Source organism: Anser anser (assembly GCF_964211835.1).
Source record: "Anser anser genome assembly, chromosome: 2".
Taxonomy (NCBI): Eukaryota; Metazoa; Chordata; class Aves; order Anseriformes; family Anatidae; genus Anser; species Anser anser.
In genome coordinates, this window is record NC_139721.1 from 101,887,367 (window position 1) to 101,906,445 (window position 19,079).

The window sequence follows — 19,079 nt, forward strand, 5'->3', positions numbered from 1 at the left end:
GAATCAAAACTGAACACAGTACTCGAGGTGCGGCCTCACCAGAGCCGAGTACAGGGGCACAATCCTTCCCTAGTCCTGCTGGCCACACTGTTTCTTATACAAGCCAGGATGCTGTTGGCCGCCTTGGCCACCTGAGCACACGGCTGGCTCATATTCAGCTGACTATCAACCAATGCTCCCAGGTCCTTCTCTGCCAGGCAGCTTTCCAGCCACTCATCTCCCAGCCTGTAGCTCTGCTTGGGGTTGTGGCACCCTAGGTGCAGGACCCGGCACTTGGCCTTGTTGAACTTCATACAGTTGGCCTCAGCCCATCGGTTCAGCCTATCCAGATCCTCCTGCAGAGCCTTCCTACCCTCGAGCAGATCGACACACGCACCTAACTTGGTGTCATCTGCAAACTTACTGAGGGTGCACTCGATCCCCTCATCCAGATCATCGATAAAGATATTAAAGGGGACTGTCCCCAGTACTGAGCCCTGGGGGACTCCACTAGTGACCGGCCTCCAACTGGATTTGACTCCATTCACCACGACTCTTTGGGCCCAGCTATCCAGCCAGTTTTTAACCCAGCGAAGCATACGCCAGTCCAAGCCATGAGCAACCAGTTTCTTGAGGAGAATGCTGTGGGAAACGGTATCAAAAGCCTTACTGAAATCAAGGTAGACCACATCCACAGCCTTTCCCTCATCACTATACCTCTATAACATAATTATATATTGCACCTGTGTAATATATATGACGGTATATTATATACCATTATAGAACATGAATGTATTGAAGCCCATGAAGGTTATTTGTAGTGAGAGAAGAATTAGGAAGTATCAATGTATAAAATCTATCGAGGATGATTTTAATAGTTTTACCTTTAAAAAAAAAAAAGTATTTTTCTGTGTTTAAAACATTAACTTTTTTTTTTTTTTTTTACAACATAATGTATTGTACAACGGAAATTATTGTATGTGAAAAGAAAGCTAAACCAAGGTAGTATCATACTGCATTTTTGTATCTGATAATCTGAGTAGTATTTAAGTGTAATTCATATCAAAGTGATATCAAAGAGAAGAAAAAGTCATTACTTACTAATTTATATGCAAGATTTCAAATATTGAGCACCTTCGGGGAATTTGCACGCTCTGATGATGTGGAGATTACACTGTTGAACATAAATGCCTTGGAACATTGTGGATAATTTTCAAACTCAAGAAGAATGACTTAAATGTTATCTTATTTACAGCAAAGTATGAAATCCTCAGTAAGAGTTCTCTGTTCTTTCTGAAGTCTTAGGTTCTATTTTCAGAAACTTTGTCATATAGATTTTCTAAATTTACTGTAATTAATTAGAGGTCATGATTGGTAATCAACTTAAATGTACTATATAATATCAAACCTAATACATGCAAGAGAATGTAAGCATACCAATTCAGATTGTCTTCTAACTATACAGAACTACTAAGGGGATCCATTTTTGGAGGTTCTTCAAAAAGACGAGAGCTAAGATCAAAAACTCAATCATAATTTAAGAAATTTCACTTTCTTCTAGTACTGAGTAACTCTACCTGAATAGTCTTCAGGAGTTCAAATTCTACTTCTGTATTTGAGTAGTATAGCAATTACCACACCTTACCCCATAAAAAAAAATAATAATAAAATCCCACTCTCACTGATGAACGTATTTGAGCCATTGCTTTGGGGAGGAAGAACTGTATATTGTTTTGCTTGTCATACTGGGATAATAGCTAATTTCCACTTCATTGCTGCTTTTAGCTACTTAACTATCATACCTATTGGCCAATGACACCAATCTAGGCAGGAATGCAATTATACTTAATTCAGAAGTTATTTCTGGGTACAGATGTAATTGGTGTACAACTCACACAGCCTTTGAAAGACTCACAACTTTTGATTATATCTTGTCTTCTTCCACAAGCGTCATATTTCCAGTCTTTCCTAAATGCTGTAACTATGAAACGTAATGACTGAGGCATGTCGGTAGAGAAAACAATTTTAATCTGAACTTTAAGATATAATGGATGTACAGTTCACTTACTGGTGGTGGTCTCCCAGTAGTAACATTCAGCCTAAAATAAAAAGCAGGATGGTTGAATAGATTTTCATCTCTGTAGATGTGGAAGAGCTATATAATAGGAAAGTCAAATTATTACGACAATCTGCATTTACCAGGGTACTTTTATCTGACAACTCACCATATAGGATATGATATAAAATTGTATTTTCCAATGCTGTTGCATCAAATTAACAAATATAATAAAGTATATCGAACTAGTGCTTCTTTCTTCTGTAATCCTACTTCATAGGCCTAAAAGATAGATGTAAACCATATATGTTGTGTATTGCAGTTGTTATCTACATGACGTTGAATAGTATTTTGATTGTGTAAAGAAGCTGTTAAGTTTAAATTACTACATTCTTTTTCACATTTTGTTTCATAATACTTGTGTATTGGGGATTAATCCCTCCACCTCCACGCAGGTTTCTCAGGCACATTTTTTTTTCAGTTTGTCCCAGGCAACTGTAGTGTAGGCATATGCCTTCCATATACTGTATACTAAAGGAGATCTTGTGCAACAGGAAGTGCTCAGAGTACCATATGTGCTATCATTTTGGATTAGGCAGAATTAATTTATCACAAAGGGATATAGTCCATACACATCACTAGTGAAAGTTGCTTCCTTTATTGTGCACTGTAATTCTACAACATCTTTGTTTAGGTCTTCCTTGTATCTTCTGTCCACCTGTGTGTCCACCCAGCTCCTCCCAGAATTTACTAGCAAGGGCAAAGTTTTTTTGTTAGTCTTTAATGCTGCCCTTTCATTCTGGCATTAATATTCTGGACATATAACAAAGCCCATGTCAGATGGGTACCTGATACTATGAAGGCCTTTGTGAAATCTCTGCTGATGTTGGTTCTCTGATGTACACTAGAAACGGCTCCTTGAACCATGAAAGCATCCAGTCTGTGATGGTTCATAGAAACAAAACCCATTATTCTTTTCCCTAAAGTCATAATGTGTCCAGAACCAGCAGAGGATAAGAAACTGGGATTTGTTTTGCAGATGGTTTCTTGTTATTCTGCCAATTAAGTCAACAATAGGTATTCATAATCCTAGGCAGGCTTGGAGGTCACAGAAATTACAGGACGTACAGAATAACTCATGCACGAATAACTGAAAAAGAAAGCCATCTTTTGGGGATTTTTCCCCCTCCTTTTATCCTGCTTGTCCTAGGAGCTGTCACCAGTCAGTAACATTGTGCATTTGGCTTCACCCCTTGGTTCTAGCTGCTGTGCTTAAGGTCCTGAATAGCACAGGCTGTGCTTCATTGTTACAGTGATGTTCTTCTGCAGTTTGTCTTGTGCTTGGCTTTCAGTGCTTTGTATAAGTATGAAAATATTTTTTTCTCAGCAGCTAGTTTGAAGTAAGTGGTTAGAATACTTGAGACAATGGGCAGCCTCTCTGGGACAAAGTCAGCAGCCACTGTGGAGCATTCTGCCACATAATGCAGTCTTTTGTTGCCTCACTAGTTTTATATATGGGCTAGGGTAATCCATTAGATTCTGACTTTTTGTTCAAGTCTGTTCTTGCTGAGCAGGGCATGGAGCTGGTCGAGAAAAGTGCTGATCTCAAGAGGAAAAAGATTTGGAGAAATCATCAGAGAGCTAGATTGCGTAGTTGTGGCTGAGATGTTAACTGCAGTTGAAGGATCTCTGCTGGTAATTCTCTCAATACAATACCATTGGACTTTACAAATAGGAGGTACTCTCACTTATTATCCTTTATACTGTAAAGAACAGCGATATAAAAGTCAATTGAGTGAGAATGACAGCAAGAATAAAGCATAACTGAAAGACAAATAAAGCAAGAGCCTTAAAGAGAGAAAAACAGCAGTCATGTGGCAATAAGCAGCCATGAGACACTAGTATCGCTAAGAATATTGAATTTCCATACAAAAAATCCTTACTCAAGCATTGCAGTACAAATATGTACTGAATAAAGCATTGACTGAGGAGGGTAAAGATGAGGAAATTGTGATAAAAGTTTTACTGTCACTTCAGGTAAAAAAGAGAATTGAATGAGACGTTGGTACTAATAATACCTAAAATACCGTAGCAGCTGATAGATGTATTTGATATACTGTGACCCCAGAAAGAATGTGACTGTGTTTTTGTCCAAACCCAAGAAACAGAAGGGGGAATAGATGCCTGCCTGACAGTCACATGCTCTGGCATCCACGTGTACTTTTAGAGATATAAAAAGTTGCTTAATGAGAGACAGAAATGTATATGGGGCAAATGATTCCAGCATACAGGAGAAGCTGTTGAAAGAAGCAGATCTAAGCCTTGAGAAATTTCCCCAAAAGGCAAGGACAGCTGAATTGTCTAGGAAAAGGATCAAAACAGTGTCACTAGTGCAGAACAAGTTCACAGAGCCGATCTGAAGGAAATTGGAAAGCAGGGCAGAGACAGACTGACCAGGAATGCAGGCATCATGATGCATGGTATGCGCTGAGAGAAACAATTCAGAAGACAGAAAGAAAATTGCCTGGCTCCTGGGAAAACAGGTAAAAAGCAGTGAGCGTAGCAACACTTTCCGTCCAGTGTGTTGCAGCTATCTCAGAAGAAAAACAAACAAACAAAAACCCCATACAGTAATAGAGATGGAGAACACAGAGATTATTGTTAAAAGAAAGATGTCCACTGGCTGCCTTGCATAGGTCCAAAGAAACTCATTGCACCACAGAAGGATACCAACTATTCTGTTCATTTTTGGAACTACAGTATTAGGTCTTTATCAGTTGACTCTGGTTGGATTGTTAAACCATTCAGCAGTCTAATCCTACCAAGCTGGTTATTGTCCACATTAATCTGTAGGAGTAGAATCAGGTATTCATGATGTACATGCAGGCACATGAAGTCAAAGAGAAAGTGCAGCCTGTAGCGAAGAATCCCAAAAATCAAGTGATGTTTCATGTGCAAAAGCATTATTTCCTGAACATGAGAAAGGAGACAAGATAGCCCCTGTGAGTTTCTTCAACCATTTTCAGAAAATTTAAGATCATATTTCAAGGAACCAGACACACAAAAGACAAGTGGAAGTCAGAAATAAGCAATCCCCTATATACATTCAGTGAGGTGACTGAAATTCAGAGTTTTGTTATGGCAGAGCTGTGACAAAAAGTTGACAAACCTACTAAGAAAAGACATCACTGTATCCATTAAATTTCCAGAGAATGACTCAGATGCCTAATTAATGCTGAAGAAATTTTGGAGTAAACAGAGGATCTTCATTTAGCCAAACCACTAAATATATCATTGTAAAGAAGTTGCAGCTTATCACCACCAGTGAAGATTGTACTGTCTAATCTATCATCTGCTTAACATCACTGCTTGTGATGCTAAGATGGAGTTTTACCATGTTGTGGTAAGTCCTTGAGCAGCATGACAACACTGACTGCAGTTTTTGGCAAATAATCACCTGGTGTGAATGCTTTTAACCTGAGTCCAACATCTAAGGTGTTCCAGTGTAAACTGAGGCACTAGGATGGATTCCCAGAGCTTGGGGCTGGTGACAGATATATTAAAAATGAATGATCTGATAAAAGAGAAAGTCAATGTCACTAAGTAAGGAGCAGAATATGAGATTGAATGTAGATGCACAGAACTTGAGAAAAACTCCTTTGTTAGTTGACATCTGTTGGGTGGCCGCAAGATCCTGGAAAAGTCAGAGCAATTAGGAAAGCTCTCAAAGTGAAAGGAGTCCTGCCATTTTTAGAATTAGTGAACTTCTGGAATGATCAGAGACCTTTAAAACAGTGAGGAAATCCAGAAGGCGGGGACTGTTCCTAAAACTCTGTAGGTCATCTAAAGCAATGCTATTTTGTTCTGAAGGTGCTTGGGAGCAGTACTAATGCAAATCAAACAGCACAGAATGTTTGCTTAAAGTTGGGAAATAAAAAGGAAAACCAGAGCTGTGCTTTTTGAAATGCAGTTCCTTCAGTTCACCTTTTGGCACCCAATAACTTGTTATCAACTGTCTTGTTTGCTCAAAATCTATCAGAAGGTGCTTCACAGGAAAATCACTACCTATGGCAGATGCACAGAACAGGATGTGTCTTCCAGAATACAATACACATGGCTTTATGGAACAAAAACTGCCTCTCCCATGGTAGATTTCAAGCAGTCCTCTAATGAGCAGGCAATAAATCAGCTTCTATACCAGCCACTGCAGTCTGATGTAGCCTTTGCCACAGGAATTTACTCCATTTTGCTCTCTTAGGGATGAGCTGTACATGCAAAATAGGATTTTGTTTAAAGAGGACTGAACAGTAATCCTGGAAGGTTTAAAGGGTGATATAGTGAGCCTGAAATATACTTCAGAGCTGCTGATAAATGTCTATGAAATGAGCCAGCTGGTTTATTAGCCAGACATGAACACCAAGGTGGAAGGTGGAAGCACAGAAAGAGCATTCTGACACTTGGTTGAACAGCTTCATGAACGGTTAGCCCTGGGAAAAAGAAAAAAAAAAAAAAAAGAGAAAAGAAAGAAAAGAAAAAGAAAAAAAAACTGTTTTGATGGTTAGACAAGCTTACTTTTTCAGCTGCTTTAAGGCTTGCTGGAGGACATTCAAACAAAGGCTGAAACAGGAGTTGAGGTATATCTAAAAGCATACTTTGCAAGGTCTGGACTACAAGACAGTGTCTGAAAACTAAACATGCCTGGCAGTAGATTTCAAACAATTTAGCACAAAATAGGCCATGTTAGGCTGAATGCTCAGAGAACATCAGGAAAGCAAATTTGGCAAAGAGCTTGCAAAATGGAAACAATAGACCATACGATGAATTAGAGATCAGTGAAAAAAGTCAATGATTTGATACCATTAAGTAGGCAACCATATCTGGCCCAGCTGCCAAAAATCTGCTGGCAACAATAGCAAAAACTGAAGGCTAAGGTTACTAGCAGAGGAAGGTCTGAAGATAGTACCCCTGCAAAATCAAAAGCAAAGTGAATGAGCAGTACAAAAAGAAGCAAAATAATGAAGTAGTTGTGTCAAAAGATGTTAATCATCTGTACAATGTACAAAAGATGTTAATCTTTTGACACAACTACTTGAACAACTTGAACAACTACTAGTTCGCTCGAAGGAAAAGTTAACATGAAAGTACATATGGCCAAGGCACTCTTGATTGACTGAGTTTCTACAGGCGGCTCTGAAGGTGTGCTGTGGCCAGAACCTGTGAGCACGCAGCTGTAGCTGCAGGAGAGCACACCACTTGCGTGGAGTGGAAGTTTCCAGTTTCCCCCCATTACTGTTCTGTGTACCTGTAAGCTGTTTAAACAAGTCTCACAGAAAAATAGAGAAAATAAAAACTCATCCCGAGAGATGCTTCAGATTTGTTTTGCTTTCACACTGTACCCATTGCAATGTCAGAATAACTACCCAAAAGTGAAAAACCTTTTCCTCTTCTGATGTGAAATCTTGGACTCAAGAGATCAGATGCAGCCTTCTTCCAGGAAGGTGTCTGACCTGGCAGGTTGTTTTCTTGGTCCTCAGTGCTCTTTCTGGCAGAAAAAAAAAAAAAAAAAAGGCAGAATGTGCTTCATGTGGCTTAAGTAACGTTTCATGTTCAGAACCCTACTCTGGAGAAACAAGCATTTCATTAGGCAGCTGCCTGGAATCAACTTAATATGGAAAAGCGAGAAAGCTTGAGAGACTTTAGAGTCTCTGAATAGGGTTTTTCTTGCTGTTTCACACAGTTACAGTTGTGCAGAGGTAAACTTTTCTGAAATGTCAGGCTACATTTAAACTCACATACATTGCTTGGTCTGAGTTTACTGTGGCTAAAATCCCTCCTGCAGAGAAGGGAAACCATCTTTGCAAACCTTTCTAGTGAGTGGTTTCATCACTCACAGTCATCTCAGGATTGAAAGTTTTTGTTGAGCAAAAGCCTCAACATGGGATGACTGCTAGTCTACTCTACTTTGAGTTGGCCTCTTCTTCCACCCGAGGTTTAATAGTTGTTACAGATACCTTTGGATACGGCACAGAAAGCTTGTATTCTGGACCCGTCAGTCAGTGTGATGGTTCAGCTCCAGGACTGAGTCTGCACAGCACTCTCCTGCAGCTCAGGGTAATCTGCACCGCTCTCTAGGCCCTTCTCTTTGTTGTTGAAAAAAAAGGTAGTGTGACATCTAACTGACAATACCACAGCTGTGCATTGACAAGCAGAGTGGGATTCACAACATATCTTTTGGGAGGCAGTTGGTGCATATCCTTTTACTACGAAACTTCACAAGACTTGTGGGACCTTTTCTGTTCATCTGTACTTTATATAGCCTGCCTGAATACTCATATTGTGTTAGACATTTTAGCTGGTTATGAATGTTTAACCGTATATTTAATGTATGGTTACACATGAAGAACTTGGCACATTATACACAAAGTAAGTGCCATGCAAATTACATTGGACACTTTTGTATCCTACTAGGGAACACAAAAGGTTCTGATCTAGTATTCTAACTTAGAGTAAACCAACCATATTAGAGATATTCTGAAAATTTTAATAAAAACTTTTTAACCAGTCAAGAGGTCTTCGTGGGACTGTTGGAAAACCATAAGTTGGGACTTGTAAAAATAGGCTGGACAAAGCATTAACAATAGAATTTAAAGAAAAAAAAAGAATGACAATTGGAAATAATATGCATTAGTGGGAGAGGAGAGGATAAGCAATTTCTTAGGCCTTTTTTTAATCTTATAATCTTAAATTATTTCTTTGAAAGGTTTTTCCCCTCCTTTAATGTAATGAATTCCATAGCAATGATGAGTGAAGTATTTAGAGACTTATACCAGGGAATGTTTAGAAGAGATGATGAATGATTATTGGCCTCAGTTGCTAATTGACACAGCAATAATTGCCAAGGGATTTCTCTCTACTTTTGAAACTATATTCTAAAAAGGAAAGAGAATCAATTTGTTAGATAACACACTAATGGTAAGAGAGTAACTTAATCAGGATGGAGACTCGTGGCATCTCATTTTTTCTTAAGACATTGTATTCTTCTTGGTTTTATGTTTTTGTTTATTGTAGTTCATAATAGGAAAAATATGTGCAATCTTATACTACCTATGACAATTATTTTAAGGATGCAGCTCCAGTCTGCTGAAGAAGATGAAGCTAGAAGAATATTCCTACAGCTAGAGAGTTTGAATGTGTTCATTAAAACAACGACAACAAAAAAAAAAAAAAAGAAAAAGGAAAAGGAAAAAAAAGAAAAGACAGATAGAAAAGGTGGAAATGCACAAAGGCAACAGGTTTGCTCAGCTACCTTTTCTATAGAACCATGTACTTTCACCCTGAAGAGGTCAGGCAGATTTATGGAATAAAACAGGGCCTCAGGCCATGTAAAATGATTGTGAGCTAGTCAACCACTCATTTGTGCCAAGTAAATTTTGGAAATGATTCTCCTTTGCTGACAGTACCCTCATTACTGATTGTGTAGAGTAATTTATCAGGCATTTCTTAAAATAAACCGTTCATTTATGCTAATAGGACTTGGCAGAGAGGAAAAATTGGCAGGACTTTAAGTTCCTAGTGTTTTTCTTTTTTAAAACAAAAACTGTAAACTCCTCAGTATTTTGAGCAACCGGTATCACAGCCATGCATACAGTTTATTCAAATGACAACTAATTGCATAATAAATTTTCAAAATGGGAATTTTTCTTATGTTAAATTTACAAAAGCAAATAATTTGGTAGTACTGTAAAAGCATGGTCACTAGTTCATACGTGGGCATTTTTTATTGGCTAAGCTTCTGGTATTAATGAATCACTTAGCATCTTTTCCATGACTCATCTATTTTGTGTGCAGTACCTCATCTTGAAATATCTCTTTGTTCCTCACCCCTCATGTATTTTCTGTTTGGTAGCTCCCTCCAAGGATACGTTTTCTCTCTGCTGGTGCTTGTTCTTGCTAACACCCATGTACATCAGTAACCACTGAAAAGCGATTAGTCCCTCTGAACCTGTGGAACTAGTTATGTACAATAATATGTACATATGTACATATGGAATATGTACAGCTACTCCCAAGTACAGGAGTTTGAAGGGCCCAAGTGCAGTCACTGTATAGAGCTTAGTTGCTATCCTTTGCAGCTGAACTATTGGTGTGGAGATCATTATATTTAGATCAATACAGTTCACATTCAGTTGTCTTTGAAAAAAGGATTTTTAAATACACAATTTCCTGAAAAAGCCATCCTCCTTCCTAGCCCACAAGGCAACTTCTAAAACTCAGAATGAAAGGAAAACATGTACTGAAACTCACAAATAAGGTCTGCAACACTGATAAAATGACAGCTGTAGCAAATTGTGACTCACCAAAAAACAATGCTTTAATCCAATGCCTGCTGAAGTGTAAGGGGAAGTCTTCTGTTAACTTCACTGGCAGTTAGATCTGGTCCTTATTTAATAAGACAAAGCTAGATATATCTCCAGTTATACATAAATTCCATGATAAGCTGTCTTTTTTTTTTTTTTTTGGATGTATTCTGTTTCTCAACAAATGGCAAAATCTGTTGCATCTTTGAGCAAAACTAAACAGTGATATTTTTATTGTTGCTTTTTAATAAAAGTAAATATGGCAATGAGTAAATGCAATTGGTACAGAATATACTGTGCTTCTTACTATAATAACAAATAGAGCATGACACATTGACCCCAAATTTTCATCATGCCTCAGCCTTTATCTTCAAATGCCAGAAACCCAAGCTGTGTTTGCAAAGACAAACAACTTAAAACAAAGAGTAGCACCTTGAATTAGAGATTTAACCAAGCGTATTTTTTTTAATAATTGGACTTTTCAGTGAAGCTGTGTGAAGATACAGATAATTTTTTTTTCTGTCTCATGGTGTTTTATTTGGCAGTTTCCAGAAGTGAAGGGGTCCATATCTAGTACAAAGCTGCAAAGAGTGAACACTCATTAAGATTTTACATATCTTCAGCTTTTTAGACTTGAAATTAAATTTTAAAGTGTGAAGCTTGTTCCTTGAACATTCATTGAACCTGGCCTTTTCCACTACATGACTATTACTCACCATCATAATTAGAATGTCCCTGCAATGGTTCTAAATGTTTCTGTTAATGCTTTCCACTTCTGTCTGCATTCTTTTCATATTGTTTCCTGCCATTAATGCAATAAAAATGTCAGCCACAAATACCAGATTCCTAATGGAAAAGCAAAACAAACTAAAACCACAGCCAGCACCACAGCTGAGAGATATTATTTTTCCCTGATACTCCAAATTGTTATGAGGCAAACAATTAATTGAGGTTGCATATGCAATGTATATCATTAACTAAGTTATATATATTGTTCGTAAGCAGAGATCAGAATTACTGAGGCTCACCGTAATTGTTTTTTGTTGGTTTTTGTTGTTTTTTGTTGGTTTTTGTTTTTTTTTGTTGTTGTTGGGTTTTGTTTGTTTTTAATGTACAAAAGTGTTTCATGCATACATTTTGTCTGCTTGATGAGAGAAAGATGGTCTCTCTATTAAATTAGGGGACCATAATCTGTGCTTTTGGCTTCTTATGCTCTTGGAAAAACACCTTAAATTTCGGTGTAAGGTATAATAGGGCAAACGTTTGGTTTATTGCCATGAAAACAGTGAGGAAGTTAACTTACAAGGTTGAACTCTGTATAGGACAAATTGGTTGTGGTGGTGGAGTCCTTCACTGATCTTTCACAACATATGTTTGGAGGTCAGATTCCCATCTACATTGTGCCACAGCCATAAATGAAATAAAATGAAAAGGTAGACCCTTCTCTGTGGAGTTTGTAATCTAGGTGTAACACATGAGGGAACAAAACTGTACAAAGCAAAAAGAAGCACAGAGATAACATAACACTAGTCAGCATAGAAGGAATGGTCTCAGCTCTTTGGTCAAATTTATTGTGAATATTCTAATTACTCATAGAAGAATGGGTTTCTGAAAGGCTCCTGAGTTGCTTCTCTTAGTTAAGTTAAAAGATGCAGGAGAGAAAGGCTGTATGTCTGTTTATTACACCCAAGGTAACTTGCCAGCCTATTCTGTAACTCTCTCCCATAAAGCTTTCTGTCTGGGAACAGTGTGAGATGCAAAGAACAGGTTCTGCCTGCTCGCTCTTTAGCATAGACCATCTTGGTTTAGGCTGAAAACCTGACCATTTTCTACCTATTTATTCGACCTCTCCTTTCAGTAAATGCATTTTGGTATTTTTTTTTTTTGCTGTATTTTTGAGATTTTTTACTATTATGTAGTTCAATAGTGTAAGTTCAGCCTGAAAACTTTTCAGATTGAGGGTTGTTTTCTTCTAATTGTGCAGTTCTTGGTTCAGCTTTGGCCTCTGTCTAGATTAAAAACAATAGCAATAACTCAACTATGTACTCTGAAGATGCCTTCAAATGTTCCATTTTTTAATGAGAAAGTAATGGAAAATGGTGAGAGGTTCAGAATACAATGGATCCACTGTGCTTCCCAAATTTAACATCTCCTTCTTCCCAAAGCCCCTCGGTGGTGATTCTTCAAGCATTGCGGAATAGGAATTGTCCATTACTGGAGAGCAGCCCTGTTTGTTTATTAGCAAGTCTCCATTGCCTGTGGGGACGCTGTGCTGAGATGTGCTGTGCAGTGATCAAATTTCATCCCATGTAAGTAGCAAGTCAAAATGCAGTATATAACTTTATACCTATATCTCCTCCCACCCCACCCCACCAAAAAAGAAAAAGAAATCTGTAAAGATGCTTTCTCAGGAGTCTGTTTAACAAGTCTTTGCACAGTCGTGTTTAATTTGACACCTTGTAATTAAGGAAAAATTAAATGCCACTGACTGCTGTTTTTCTAGAAGCCTCAGCATGGACATTTCAGCTACAGCAATATTTCAGTAGTTCCATCTGTATTTAGTTTCAGCACATTGGTGATAGGACTGAAACCTATTAACACTTGTGAAGTTCTATGTTCAAGATCTTTCATGAGAAAATATAAATGCAATGCCAGGCAAAGTAAAAGTTGAAAAGGTTATCCTTTATCTTCTCAAACCAATGGCAAAGAAATCCTAATCTAATTTAGTTTCCATGGGTGTATCATATTTTTTGGCCTCTCCAGAAAATGACTGTTCCTCATTTTTCTCCAGCTGTAAGTAATATGGTTTAAATAGCTCAGTGAAGCAGCTCTATTATTTACTGGTCAAAAAACATTACAAATGATTGAAGGGTTTTTATGAAAGAGGTGGCTGAGAATTGTTCTCATTTGCTTCCAATTGAAAGTTTAATGCTTGTGGCATATTGCAGGGACAATGTAAATCCACAGACAGACAAAAAATCTGAAAAGTTATCTCTTTTTATAGTTTATTCATTTTTTTTCAGGTTTAAAAGTATTTAGTATATTTAAAACATGTGAGCTTTTCAGAAATGATTTTTGCATGCCATGCTTCTTAAACAGTTATGATTTTAGAAAATGCTTACTGGTCTGATTGTAAACAATTGAAAAGGCCTAAGCCATACAACAAGGGACGAGACAAGGACATCCAGGCAGTCTCGAGAACCACAGAAATTGTTGTTAACAAGATGCTCTATCCACTCTCATTTCCCCAATGCAAAAGGAAAAAGGCCGCAGACCATAAACCTTTTGAGATTCAAGGTAATGCCTTTGCATGACATCTGAAAACCCTGAGAAGTTTCGTGTTTTCCCCTTGTGAAAGTGGCGAGAGCATTATAAGAGATTTGATTGAAACAGTCAATTTGAAATCTAGCTGGCTAATCTCATACATTGTGGGTAGAACAGAAACCTATTAAAAGTTATGTAGCACCACGTTCAATGAATTTTACATGAAAAACAAGTGCAATAGTGAGTAATAAAAGAGGACACAGCACTGTAGAAGCTTACTTGTGATCCCTCCCTAGTTTTTTGTCAGTTTACATTTTACCCTCCCTTTTGCCTGTGTTTGATACTGAGTTCCCCACTCTCCCTCCCTCGCTGATGAAATGAAGTTATTTAAATACTATATTTACCTTTACATAGTCTTTAATGTTAAGTGAAGACAATATTTGAATAGTGCCCTACTGGTGAGATTGACTAGCAAGAAGGAGATACTGAAATTGTCTATATGTGATGATCTGACTCAGAGAATCACACTGGTCAGAGCGGGTTCAGCGCTGAATTGAGACCAGGTCACTTAGGGTTTTGGCTTGAAAAGCCCCAAAGATGGAGATCCCACAACCTCTTCTAAAAGCTCTTGTGAAACCTGCTGTCTGAAAGCAGACTGTGTTGGAGCTGTGGGAAATAGATTGTTTTTTCACTTTCAATTATGGTATTGCCAGGTGTTATCTGAAACAATACAGTGGAAAAAAAAAAAGACATCTAGTATTTAAAAATTGACAGTGTCACCTTAAAATGATTATTTTCTAAATGTTTTATATGAGTGCTGTGGAACAGTAACACATGCACATACTCCTCCAGCTGTACAGTAAAATTTATGAAACTCACGTTTCTGGCACCATTGGTAAGGACAATAGTTTTGCATGAGCAGTTTTCGTATCATGATATGTTGCGGCTCTATTATGGCAAAAAGGGTTAGAAGACATGAACATTAAAAAAATAAACAAACAAATTTTTATTTAAACTACATCTTTTTATTTTTAAGCTAAAAAGATCATACACACATATGCTTTTTAAATACTCCTGAAGGATACAATTTTTACTGTCTGCAGTTTTATCTTTAAGAGTAATTCATTGTTAAAAGCCGTTCTTCTTGGATGAGACCTTTTGATTGCGGAGGGAATTGAGAATCTATCTCAAAGTTGCTTTCCATGTCCTTATGATGCTGTTCGTCAGTGATGCTCAAGCCAGTGAAGTTGACTTTTTTCAGATGTAATCCATTCAAATTATCTGTTTTTTTTTCTTTCTTTTTTCTTTTTTTTTTTTTTTCCTTTTTGCTGCCTTTTGTCAAATCAGCTGTTGGCTCCTTCCACATTGTCTCTTAGCTCATTTTTTCACCCCTGTTCCCAGCTACATTATTCACAGAGCCAACCACAGCTGGCTGAGCACATTATGAAAAATTCCTGTGATCATATGGACTTCCTCAGTTGCAAGTGATGATGACTCTGCTTTGTATCTGCCATCTTCTTGCTCCACCAGCCTTTCTTCTGAATCTCACTGATAAGCATCTCAGTTATCTTTTCATCACTTTTAACATCAAACTCTCCACTGCTCCTGCTGCTTTTTATATTATTTTTTGCTCTCATCCTCCAACTTCTTTCTTTGCCTCTGTAGTTCTTGATTTCCCTGCTTTTGGTTGCCTTTTCCTCTATTCTTATCTTCTCCATATTTTTTTTTCTATTCTCTAACTCTCCCCAAACTCATTTTAAGGATGGCTCATGCATACTCAAGAAACTAAGAGTGATCATTCTGGGGCAGTTCGAAGGTCTGTATCTCATTCTGGGTTTTCTCTGACAATAACCAAAGTTTTGGCTCTCCCATCGGAAAAACAAACAAACAAAAAAACAATAATCAAAGCTCTCCTTCTCTCTCTTTCCCTCTTCTTCCTTCTCTTTCCCTCTTCTCTCTTTTAGTAAAACTCGATAAAGAATCCAGGAATCCAGGATGGTGAAATTTCGGTTTGCACTCTGTCTTATCCCAGAAGTATTAGAGTTCACCCCCCCCCCCCCAAAAAAAAACCAACCAAACAAACAAAAAAAAACCATCATTCTTTCATTTGAACTACAGCAGAGACCCTTGATGGTTGGAGAACTTTGTGACCCTGTGATAACAAACCACTTTTAATGGAAACTTTGTGTTCACAATCTCAAGAAGAAATACAATTGAAGAAGGACCTTTTAAGAATGCCATGTACTAAATTAAATGCCCCCTTTTTTAAGGGCTGCAAACTCAAATCCTGCCCTTATGATGTACTGTTGCATTTTTGTTTCTCTGAGTGACCCAGCTGGAGTCTTGCCTTTTCCTCACTAGTCTGCCAAGGAACCTTTGTGCTGAATCACTGACTATTTCTACTGTAATTGGCTTGGACTTCTAGGGTGAGGGATGTGCTGAATACTTCTCTTTTTTGCCCGCTAATTGTTTTCCCTGCCTCATGGGGCATTTTCTCGAGTTTTTCTGTGCTCCTGTAATATTTGATTTGGAGCTGTATGTGCAGCAAAATAAAAATTAATTCCATTTGATTAATTTCTTAAATGTTGCTTGTCAATTTAAGGAATTTCTGAGCAGCTCTTCTTTCTGAGGAGCGAGTTTTAGACCATCTTAAGACTTCCTATAGGTAACTAAATGTCAAAAAAAATCTCAACCATTTTTCCTCACAGTTATTTCAGCCAAGATTTTTGTTTATCCCTTTATCAGTCCTTTTAGAATAAACAAGAAATAATGGAGTCGTTGTGCTTACATTGCCCTATTCCCCACTTCCCAGGTAAATCAAGGGTGTCTCTTAGCAGAGAAGGATGAGGTACAGTTGTGATTGCAGCCATTACGTGGGGGAACAGGAAGGTGATAGGAACCAGTGTCCTGGCTTTGTCATTAGGAGCTGGATTCCAGTCACACTTCTCTTTCTACAGCAAAAATAAGAATTTTTAGCAGATGGGTTGGTGCTATAGTAAACTTTGCACTGAGGAATTGTTTCCAGACGGTCACTTCTTATCAGCGTAGATGTGCATGTGCACTAATACACTTGCCCACTAAAACTACACCAGCCAAAGGATGAGCTCAATCTAGAGAAGAGTTGCATAGGTGCTGGCCTGGCTGAAGAAGACATGCAAGTAAATGTAATTGTTCTATCAGTATGGTGAAACCTTCTGTTATAGATGGAATGGTGTCACCCACATTTTAGGGAAAAGAGGACTGACAAAAGAAAGTAGCAGAAGACTGTGACTTCACTGGCCCATCAATGCTGAAAAATGCATCCATGTGCCACCTCCTGCAGTAGAAAAGCAAATCTACAGAGATTGATGGGAATAAAAAGTAGCACCAAAAGACATACGATGATGAGGACAGAAAAAACAAGGTTGTTTTGGTCTCAAGTCCCACCAGTTCTCCCACTTCTGTGTAGTGCCTTTAAACTACAGCAAACTTTCTTCTTGGTTATATTTTACATGCTTTGTTAGGAGTGTGTCCTATGAATGTCAACTTGAGAACATCCAATTGTTCTAAAAAATGCATTTCCTTGAGAACAACTCATATGAAAAAAAAAAAAAAAGCAAGTGTTGTCTGATAAAGGAAATCCTTCACTATTCATAAAATATTTGGGTTATTTGAGAAAAGAGGAAATTGCTAAGGATTAGGTTTACAGCACATGAGCATGTCTCAGAAGTGCTACTCTGTAAAGCTTGTCAAGGAAAAAAAAAAAAAAGGAAATAAATCCCAGTAGGCTTCCAGAGTTTTGCATCCTGTAGTTTATTACATTTGTCAGTAAAGGCAGCAAGGATTATGGAAGTAGATTTATTAATTTTATGAAATCCTGGCACGAAGGATTGGTGGCCCTCTGATAGAAAATGAAGTGGAAGTATTTTGCAAAAGACAGACATTGTGTACTTGCAGTGAAAAGTTATTACTGCAGCAAACCTGTTGCAAATAAATCGCTGTAGCAAATCCCTTGGAAGTTACTTGCCTTAAAGTCTATGGGATTATGTTTTATGTCTCCTTGTTTAAAGGAAGATCCTTGGTTTCAATGGGTGTTCAAATTCCTCAGGGCAGTGTACAGAATTAAAACAGCTAATCATAACCAGTTTGGAAAATTTCCTTTTGGTGTTTTAGCATTTGTTATTAATGCCTTAAAGGCACATTCTCTTCCCAACTGAAAGGTTCATTTTCTCTACTTTCAGTATCACATCCTTCACACAAGGTGTCCTTTGGAAAACCTTAAAACATTTTATCCTTTTCAGGATCTGTCATCTGTATGTTGAGAGGAAACTGAGAATAGGACAGTAGGTTGTGCTAAAAAAGGTGTTAATTGAAACATGATGATTAGACTGTTTATAAAGATGATCTGTTTTTCACTTCAAGACAGAGTCCATGACATATAAGAGAAAAATACGGCCATTGAGATCTGAATTGCTAAAAGCCTTTTTTTTTTTTTCCTTTTCTTCAAATTTCCTAAGTCATATCCATCCGAAAGCAGTTTTTACGCTAGTAGTCTAAAATCTCTTCAAGGACTCTGGTCTAGTCTGGTAGTCATGTATTGCATCTGCGAGAGATAGCAGTTTCACTTCTGTCTAAATATTAAGCACGTTCAGTGGGTATCGCTAATAAAGTTACGTTTTCCCCTAGAAGTGTTCATCTATAGCAGAAGGTTAATGTCTTCTGGGCCAGGTCATAGAAGCTAAAAAGGCAGTCTTGCTTTTTTCTCTCTTTAAAATAACCAGTATTATGGGATGCCTTTAATAATCATAACAGTTTATTTCATTTTTACCTTACTTTACCTTACTTACTTATTATTACTATTGTATCTAAATAGTAGATAAACTCATGAATCTTAGCATCCTGAGAACCACTTAAGAACTCTTATACCTCTTTCACAGGGACAAAGAACACTTTCCCTAAGTCACTCTAGGGCCACTGATAACAGAGAAGAAAAATGAATTTCATGTGCTCAGGTCCTTGACTACCCACTCATCACTGGCCCATCCTTTCCTCATGGCAGAGGAGCAATGGCATGTGCCAGGCTCTGTTCTCTCACTGCCTGTTCACCTGCTTTATGTCTGCTCTCCATGAGTCTGTACTCTGCAACCCAGGCACCTTTGCAGCTCACAGATACAGGTGGGTAAACATCTCTGCTCTCTTTCATCTGTACTTTTGTTGTCCTTTACTCTCCTAGTTTCTTTTGGAAAGAAAAGCAGATGCATTGGTGGGAAAGACACGATGCTTTGTCTGACCATGTTTCTAGACAGTAAGGACTGTGGAGTGAGACATACCACAGAGGGAACATGCCCACTGTCTAAATGTAAAGTTCTATTGCAGCAAGGCATATTGGCATGCAACACAGAAAAAGTTTAGCAGCATTGTTCTAAGGGAAGTTTAATAGTCCT

General features: G+C 37.9%; 1 protein-coding gene across 8 annotated transcripts in view; it reads left to right on the forward strand.

Annotated features, from left to right (window-relative positions):
* SUGCT (succinyl-CoA:glutarate-CoA transferase) overlaps positions 1-19,079 on the forward strand; it is a 338,050-nt gene that overhangs the window by 298,941 nt on the left and 20,030 nt on the right. Inside the window, exon 15 of one of the 8 annotated variants that reach the window (XM_083822405.1) lies at positions 12,558-18,382. The exons of the other annotated variants lie outside the window; for them this stretch is intronic. Coding sequence (XP_083678531.1) covers positions 12,558-12,571 — 14 coding nt within the window. The 3' untranslated portion in view covers positions 12,572-18,382. Of the gene's footprint in view, positions 1-12,557; positions 18,383-19,079 lie in introns of those variants that run through there. 8 annotated transcript variants of the gene reach the window in all.